Raw genomic sequence first — 9,782 nt, 5'->3', positions numbered from 1 at the left:
TGAAAAGTATAATATATTTGACTAGCATAGGCCTACACGCTTAATTAAACGAGTTCTCCACAATTGGATATAAAAACTCGTTCGCAGGTCTTGCCCGATTTGCTGCCACATCTCTGAAGAAAAAATATAAACAAAAGTATTAGAAACTAAGGAACATTTTGTCCCTCACGATAATGTCACTGAAGAAAAAGCACCATACTCTTCGCCATGACAAGAAAAATTATTTGAACATGGATCTGAGATACCATCGTATGAGCGATCTTTTGACAAGAGATTAGAATGTTTTTGAAAATAAATTTTATTAGTGTAAAAAAATTCAATTGAAAATGAAAGGACTAGCTTCATGATTGAATGTGACAAATAATGGCAGATAATTGATCGTAACTACTGTTACTATGCATAGACTCTATCTTTCACACAACAACCACCGGCTGGTGAGAGTGAGCTAGAGATCAAACTGTGAAACAACTGGTGGTAAGAAAAAAAAGGCTCAGATAAAAATCAAGTTGTGCTCAGAATGGGATGAGTGATCTCTTCATACCCGAAGTCTTAAAATCAATTATAGAAGAAAGACTCTATCGCACCTCCATTTTCCTGATGACATCGAGTCCAGACACGCAGGAGCCGAACACGACGTGCTTGCCGTCCAGCCATTCAGTGCGCGCTGTCGTCAAGAAGAACTGGGAGCCGTTGGTGTTGGGGCCAGAGTTGGCCATGGACAACGTGCCAGGGCCTATTGGGTAAGAGGTATAACTGAAAGTTTCGAACATGCGAGCCAATTGAATATGTATTTTTACCTGCAGAAAAATACTTCCGGGTGATATCATTGATCATTATTTAGGGATCTTTATGGTGACTGTAGGATTTAAAAAATTTACGAAAAATAGGAGTACAATTTGTAATGAAAATGAAGTAGAGTTAAAAAGGCAATTGAAGCGCTAGATATGGCGGAACATTCTCACAAATTCCGAAAACAACATTTGCATTTCAAATACAGGAGCTCAATTGCTAATCAATCAGGTTCAGTTTTCATCTCACCGAGTCAAGGATCAACAACACATCCCCGTTATACCCAGCGAAGCGATTGGGTAGCTCACCAGTGTGTCTTAACGTAAAGTTCTCATCCTCAAACTTCCCCCCATAAATGCTCTTGCCGCCAGTGCCGTCATTTTTGGTGAAGTCTCCACCCTGGCACATGAAGCCTGGAATGATTCGGTGGAAGGTGCTGTTTTGGTAACCAAAGCCATTCTCGTGCGTGCACAAGCACCGAAAATTCTGCAGACATTAATCACATAATTTCAATTGAGCACTTTCTTCAATGACTTGAAAATATTATTAAATGTATGCATAAGGTTTTCCACAAACATTAGCTCAACAGCACGATCACAATCCAGATAAGTGATACATGTCTTCAGAGACCATGACTTATGAGATGACAAAAATGACAATTTCCACCAGAAATGTTGAAAACGAACACAAAAATCAGGTTCATAATGTTCCCACGCACCTCAGCAGTGCGTGGACAGATATCAGCTCTTAGAAGGATGACAATCCGTCCCGCCAGCTGCTTTCCTATTTTGATATCCAAGTACACTTGTGGGTTGCCGCCCTTCTTGCCCAGAGTCTCGGCTGCTCTGACTGCCGGGGCTATAGCATCAGGGTTCACACCCACTTCTTCAGCAGCCTCACCAGGGTCAGCTGCAAACAAAATATTTGTTAGAGCATCAGATCGATATGCATGTAACTGAACATCCTAGCATGAACTATAATAGATAAAATAGACATTATTACCGTAATAATTCATGTCATGACAATAACAATAAATAATATTTCATATTCCTATGGTTCTAATAATAGTATTGACACACCTTTGCATATCAATGCAAATTTGTACAGTCAAATTCCTGACACTTTTTAGCATCTATGAAGAATCTTGGCATCAGTTAAGACAGCAGCCACAACAATGAAATTGCATAAAGTGTAGTGAAAAAAGCAAATTTTGCATGAATAAATTTTTGGCATATGAATTTGATGCTAAGTTGGTAAGATTGTCAAAGCAATTGGGTTACAAAGCCAAGTTATCAAGGTTTCAGGGGCAGGGTGGCCAGCTTTAAAGTTCAGAGTAACAATAGTGGAGCAGAAAAGTGCAGGTTTGATCCTAGCTCTGTGTGCCAGTTTATGGTCAGAATAAGCAAGGAGGCCAGGCGGTTACTAAAAATAGAAGCAGTGAGTAGCTGTGAATGTTCTGCAATGTTAAGAATCGGCAGCAGGCCTATGGCCTAATGAATGCTGAAATTTATATATTATTATAATATATTATAAGATGAACTGACCAGTCTTTAGTGTAGAACCAGCATATTTTTCAAGCCATGAGTCATCAGACCACACAGCTCGGGAAGAGTTTGCACCAGCTTTCTGCGGTTTGGATACATTGACTCGGATTGTCCGTCCAAACAATTCACTCTCATTCTGTAATAGAAAAAAGATTATTTTCAAAAGTAACATAGTTACACTACAGGATAGAAAAATAAATTTTATTAATTACAAAAAAGTCAGGCATAACTCAACTAGCAGAATTAACACTAGTGAGGTTGATGAAAATTAAAAAAAAATAGCTTTTTCATTTATTAGGCAAGGAATCATTAAACCTCGGGTAATTATTTGAAAACAAAAGAAGTTATCAATATAATTTTAAAAATGCTTACCATGTTATCAATGGCATCAGCTGCATCTTCTGCTAGTTCATACTCTATAAATGCAAAGCCCCGGTGCTTGCCCGACTCATAGTCCAATGGTAATTGCACATCCACCAGGTCTCCGAACATCAGGAAGGCATTGCGTAGAACTTCTTCTGTGACTTCTTCTGATAAACCACCTGTAAATTGAATTTTATATTAAATATGAATACATGTATAAATGAAATAATGTTTTTCTCACAAAGTGTTGTATCAATCTTTTCATTTAAATATGAAAGTACAAAATTTTTGCAATCTTTCACAATCTCTCCAACTAAAGAATACATCTGATTATATTTTAATACCTACTGACCTCTGAGGCCAAGCAAAATGAAGAATATTCTAATATGTACAATAAAAACTTATCGAATTAAATGAGCATTAATTTTCTTTAGGAGTTTAATAGTTTTTATATTTAGCTGATACTTAGTAATTGATCAACTTGATGGATATGATTGATCTTGTAAATATGAGCTACCATTTCTAGAATTCCACCCTAACAGTCAAATGGTAGAGCACATTTTTTTAAATCAGATGGTTTATAGGGCAGTTTAGTCATAATGAATAACATTCAACAATTTATAAGGCAGGGTTTCACTGTATTTTATGAAACAAGAAAATATTTTTATAAAAAAGTGTCTCTTAATTAACTAAAATTATTTCAATTTCTTTTTACTAAGGTTAAATTAAAAAAAATTATATCTATGTCTGGGAATTTTTGAACTAGACAAAACATTCCTAGCTCAAAACTAGATTTATGGTTTGAAAAATTAAATCCTTACCAATTGTGACTCTAGATTTGCTTCAGTACACAGCAGATACTGCTGCAAACTTATCATTAGCCATATAAATTTGGACAAAAATATGATTATCTGGCATCCATTACAATGTAATAACTAAAAAACTTTTTTAGAGATTTGTAGAGGGATTTGTGGGACTGTTTTGTTCATTAAAAAATTGTTTACATTTATGATGGTAAGGTAAATGCTATAGCAACAACAGTAGCAATTGGCATTGATGTTTGCTATTTATCACATTTTAACATGAGTAATGTTTTGAAAGAACTGTACAAAATTTTACCGATAAGAGGAAAATTAATTTTAAGGATTACATAAGTCTTAAAGTGAGACGAGACATCACAATGAATTACTGGTGGTAACTTACCAACATAGATACTTTTTTTGTTCGAAGAGCTTCCCATATCAATTAACAATATGAATGCGATATAAAGACTCCCTAGCTGCAAGATAATATTTGATCAAGAATAATGAAGTATGAACACAGTTATACTGAATTTTTTCAAGTTACATCAACATCCAAGATTAATTTAAAAGCTCACAATCCTTATAAGCTTCCAATTTCATTATTTCATGCACACCAAACTAATTTTCCAGTGATCACAGACTCAGTAGTTATGTATGCATACTCAGAGAGAGTATGCTTCACCTGTTGATCACAGTGCAATGCAACAACACAAGAAAACAGCCAATTCTGGTCACAAAAATGACCAAACTACACAATTAAGAATTCAGTGGTAAACTTGTAATTTGAGCTTTATGACGCATTGTGTGCAATGTCATTACAAGATCCCACCTCTAACTCTTTAGCTGCATTTGAGCCCAAGTGAACAAGGTGGTATGTCCTCCATTTCCCGAATGTTGTGGATAATTTCTATTGTCATATTATGAATATTTTTTATTGCGATATTGCTAATATTTTCAACTTTGATATTGTAGATATTTTTTATTGTGATATGTGCTTATGTGGCAGTTATAATGACTTGAGGTATGCAGTATTATTGAAGTTCTAACATTGTTTTGTTGTTGTTAGTTGCCCAGGACTGCTTCTCTGAGGTGCCAGGGGAGGAGGATGGGAGCAATGAGAGAATGCCACAGTTGGTCCAGGGTTAGACCAGAGATCCAGTGGAGTTAGCAAAGTAGGGTGCAATGGGCAGCTGAAGAGGTGTTGGGTGGTGTGATCCATTAAGCTGCACTCAGGGCAGCCTGGCAGAGAGGGCTATTTGCAGCACCAAAGCAGACAAGGTACAAGTTGAGTCATGATGAATAGCCAGAGCGGGGCTGGGAAAGGGTGCTTCTGGCCACTCAGGGGAGGGATAGCTTGCTGGATGAGATAGATGGGGTGGGGGTCAGTGACACCTTACCCCTATGTGGGGTGATGCTTCTCCTTATTGTTGTTGTTCGCCCTCCCTGTCCCGCAACAAATGCGGGACGGGGCCTACATCCATTCCTGTGGCCAGCCCAACCTTTCTCCCCAGCGCGTTAACAGCCCTGTCGCCTCAATGGGAGAGCTACATAAAACCAGGGGCGACAAAGGCATGACCAGTTCCGAGCAGCCAAACAGGTGGTTCGTGTTGTGATCATGTCTGTGACAGAGTGGACAAAGAGGGGATGGATGTGTGGCTGGATCAATCTTGTGTAGGTATTGGTGTAGTAGGGGGGACTTGTTTGTATGAAGTTGTGCTAGTGCTCAGCATGTGTGCCTGGGTAATTGGGTTTCTGAAGAGTCTATGGCTGGTGCTGGTGCCAAAAGTACAACATTGTTTGGTAGATTGTCTATGTAGTTAGTTGTGATTGTAGTGTGTATTTGTTTCTTGTGTCTGTTTAGTGTTTCTGTTGTGGCTTGATCTGGTTCTATGAGTATGTTAGTGGTGTAGTTTCTGTTTGTGAAAACTGTTTCATAAGTCTGGGTGGGTTGTAAGGTTGAGTATGAGTGTGAAGTGGGTGGGTCGGTGCTTGAGCTTTTAGTCTGAGTTGGGATGCATTGAGTCTTCTCCCTGTTGTCTCTGACATCATTACCACTGGTGGGGTTAACTTTGATCATTGATCCTTGAAGCCTGATAAATACAAACAAAGGAGTAAAGTGCTTGAGTTGAAGTAATACCAGTTGCCCAAGCAACCTACAAAATTAAATCCCTGTCATTTTGTTTTGTCAATCATTGTTAGCATTTTGCAACCTACAGAAGTAAGTAAGATATTTTACTTAATGATTCTTTATTTTTTTATTTACTTTGTGGACAGCAATTTTTGTACATTGTATTGTATTGCTCTGCCAACTCTGAGGAAATGGCAACTGGCTCCATTGCTCCAACTTGTTACTTCAACAATTAATACTTTTAAAATTATACTTCATTATAAATATGAAATCTCAAAAAATAATTAAAATTTAAATTATTTAGGTATTTGAAGTTAACATCATATTTGATAAATGAAATTTAGGTATCTAATCCACAATCTGCACTACTTCAACAATCCAGCCAAAATATCCTGCACAATGTAACATTGTAACAACAACAAGTTAAACTAAAATGTTTCCTTATAGATTGCATAGTTGCAAACTTGCAGTGTTGCAGTCACGTCAGAGCGGTCACCGGTCAGACTACAATCACTACATTATCATGTGATCAGTTGCCACTCAAGTGAAGAATTGCAGTGGTAACTGGTAACAGCAAGTCAGCAAGTCTTCTTGTTCAAGTCTTGTCATATGTTTCAGTCAATACACAGTTTTTCAATTTGGTGTTGACTGCTTTTGGGGTAAAATTAGAGATAAGGGCTTTTAAGGGGTAACACGTGCATGGGATGATGGGACTTAATGGAATCTTGGCTGGCAAATCCATAAAACCATAGCATAAAAAATACAGTTGTGGCGGTGACTTGCCAAGTACCTATATGGATTTGGATTCCATGCCTGCTTCAGTCAAGTTCAGTGCCTAACTGAGCTAACTCAGGTCTCACCATCTCAGCCCTCAGGAAGACCAGACTGTATTTTCACCAAGCCTGATTATGATTAGTACTACTAACTACTAAGTACTACCTGCTAGCCTACTGCTAGTACCTGACCTGACCCAGAAGGCTAGAAAATTTGAACAAATGACTTGAATTTTAAATGCCAAATGACATTTAAAAAAGTATAGGCTAAGTGTAGTTTCCAAATTAAAAACATCTTAAAAACCACAAGACTTCCCGCAGCTAAATCTTATATTGTCAAGTGAATAACAAAATATAATTTACAGCACTGAAAAATACTACGAGCTTTTGTTTCAAATCAAACTATACCCTTTCATATGTTTCAGACAAGTTTCAGGGGTACGGCTAGCCGGGTAGCGAAGCCGTGCACCCCCAAATTTGTCCACCAATCAGGATCAGCCGTTCAGCCCTGAGCCTGAATCAGAATGGAACACATACGGGCTACGCCCGCCGCTACGGTAGTGAAGGTACTGACTAGTGACTCCAACATTAGCGTATTTCAGTAAGATCCCCAATCGGCCGCGAATTAAACTTCCTTCTTCTGTCGCCCCCACTTAGGCACTAACCATCCCAATGATCCAATCCCATCACATTATCTTGCTTTAAATATTAAGACTATGAGTAAGAGACTAAGAGCTCTATACCAGTAATATCACCATTATGGCACCATATTCGGAAGCGAATAACCCAGAGTGTAATGATCGTTTACCACTGAACGCTGCATAGAAACATCACTTCGAGTCTTCGTACTCTGACTATAGCGAACTGATTCTGAAACCTGCAAAAAACGGATTAGCACCAATCAGCCTAGCTCCTTGGGTGAACTGCAAGAAACCTGTCGTGCACTACTAGACCGCGGATCCAATTTGAGTTCCGCGGCATCGTAAAGTTACGTAACTCTTTGCTCACAACGTTAGGTTCAGATAGTGAAGTTGTTTCTTAAATCTATTGTCTTCCGACGAATGGCTGTTCAACCGTTACTTCTTCGGTGCACGGGCGCGACACGGACGGGTTGGTTGCTGGCATTATATTTGTTGAGAAGCTCCCGCGCGCTCTGACCGAGTAGTGCAGATTCTTTCCCATACTGGGAAAGAATTCTTTGGACGAAGCTGGGGCAAACTACGTCAGGCTACTTTTCTGTGGGTTGATTGATCTACTTCAAAGGATGTGATCTGTCTGGTAGTTTGCGGCTGATAATGTTACAGTCCATGAGCCGTACTATTAAAATAGTTATGAGTTTGTAACTCCGGCAGCCAATAACTGAAGGCTTTTCCAGCTCAACTTGCCAATCACTGACAAGAAATCGGCTGCTTATCGTACTTAGGCCGCTACGTGTTCTGAAGCAAGTTCCGAAGGTACGGCCACAGAAGTGTTATAGACTACATTCTTGAGGTATACGATCAGGATAGTCCATTCGAAAGACAGCAGTGGTGGTCTCCGACAGGCATCCCAAAAGATCCATTGAACATCGCGCTATGCGGGCCGTGGCTCCATCCTGTAGGAACCACACATTCATTTTAGCAAAAAAAAAAAATACTTCAATCGTTTGCGTGTACCGAGCTGCAGTCACCGTTACTGCACGTTCGTTTTCCTCAAAAATATATGGGCTGCAAAAATACAGGGATTTTAAAATTCGTGTTCTGGCTCAAGGCCGTTGGCCATAAATTTAACTGCGCACCCAAGCTGCATGACTAAAACATAACATAAACGAAAGAAAATTTGAAAAAAATTATACGAACTAAACAACACCGGTATGGCCTAATAAGTGAATATTCAGAATTTTACAGAACTTCGGTAATTCGTTTGGAATATATTTTAGGCTCACTGCAAATTTGACCATCGGCCTCATAAATACCGGTCGTTTCTTTGTATCTCTGTATAACTCAACCGGCGGCGAAATTGAAAAAAAATTCAGCGACTTAAAACAGCACGTAACAATTAGGTAGTTAGGAATGCTTATTCAAAGTTAATTTAAAATCTGTACAGTAGGATAGAACACACAGGCTGTTTTTAGAACATACAAGCCACCGATTAGGTTATGGAAAATTTAAAAGATTGGTAGATTTTTTTTATTGATATACTTTTAGTATTCATTGATCGGTAATTCCTTTAATTTAGTTAGGCTGCGTACGTAGCGTCTAGGCCTAGGGCTTTACTCGGAGTATTAGCGCATATAAGTTCTCGTATGAAATAGGTTACGGCAAAATTCGTAAAGAGAGAGGGTTGCAATGAAACACTGGCATATTTAATATTGAAATTGGGGAATTTCAGTTCACATCCTACGTTAACAAAAATCTCTAGTGCAGGAAAGGGAAAACCGAACACAATCAAAGTTGGGAATCTTTCAGTAAACATCACCAAAATCCCCCTATTTATCAAAAACGTTGATCAGTTGCAGTTCTGTTGAATAAATAGTACGACTGTCGTTAACGACTACTTCACTCGCCCGTTTGCGGTCGTATTTATAGCGGCCGTACCGCAGCCGTAGCCGCGCATCCCTGCTGCCTGTAGTCGTTCTTTCTCCATAGCCGTTGTGTGTAGCTGATATATAAATGTCTCACGGTCAGTCTGGCCGTAGATTATTTTATAACGAGCGCACTTCTGAATGGTGGTGAAGTCTTATTCGTCGATGATGTTAACTATACAAGCTCATTGCCCTGACGACAACTGTGACTGCATCGAGTCGATGACCGTACCTTTGATTATTGTTGCTCAGTGCACGAAAACTTCCGGCGTTATAGGCAATTTTCTGGTTGCCGGCATTATAATCTTTGGTCGTCTCTTGGCCTCTCGCGTTGTCTCGCGGCTAAGACGCAACCGTAGCAAGAATGTTTACCGTACAAATTAGCGAAGTTAAGGCCGTTACTCGTACATTTCTGACGTTATTATATCGGAGTTGTAGTGGCATGAATGTCTCGAAGGTCAGCGCGGCCGTCGGAAGGACAGCCGACGGGCCGGGCCGTCACCTACTTCTACGAAGAAGCTGCAAACCGTACTGGTGTGACGGTCACCACAATAGAACAACATTTTTGCGCGAATTTTAGGCTCCTTATTTAGGCAGCCGTCGCGCACAGTTAAGCCTATAGGTGCCTGTACACATGATACTGTACACAGGGATAGTACTAGCCGCTAGTTCATCCGCCGCTTGAACTGTCCACGTTACTAGCCTCGTGTATAGGTTCAGCCGCTTCAGAGGCATGCGCCGGCATATGTGCCCGAGACGCGGCCGAGAGCGACAACGATGTGTTGATTTCTTCGCTGCAGAAGTGGCTATGTAGCGCTG

The 9,782-nt window shown here is 39.6% G+C and overlaps 1 protein-coding gene across 1 annotated transcript; it reads right to left on the bottom strand.

The window, feature by feature from the left end:
- Positions 1-4,936, bottom strand: LOC108679138 (peptidyl-prolyl cis-trans isomerase). The gene is made up of 7 exons (XM_018167721.2): positions 3,900-4,936; positions 2,706-2,875; positions 2,334-2,469; positions 1,508-1,698; positions 1,098-1,275; positions 585-733; positions 1-113 (listed from the first exon to the last, which is right to left on the bottom strand). Exons 1-7 carry the CDS (start codon positions 3,934-3,936, stop codon positions 45-47), a joined length of 930 nt encoding a protein of 309 aa, XP_018023210.1. The 5' UTR covers positions 3,937-4,936; the 3' UTR covers positions 1-44.
- Between the last annotated feature and the right edge of the window lie 4,846 nt (positions 4,937-9,782).

This window comes from Hyalella azteca, unplaced genomic scaffold (assembly GCF_000764305.2).
Source record: "Hyalella azteca isolate HAZT.00-mixed unplaced genomic scaffold, Hazt_2.0.2 contig15466, whole genome shotgun sequence".
NCBI lineage: Eukaryota > Metazoa > Arthropoda > Malacostraca > Amphipoda > Hyalellidae > Hyalella > Hyalella azteca.
This window is presented reverse-complemented; position numbering and strand designations above follow the sequence as displayed.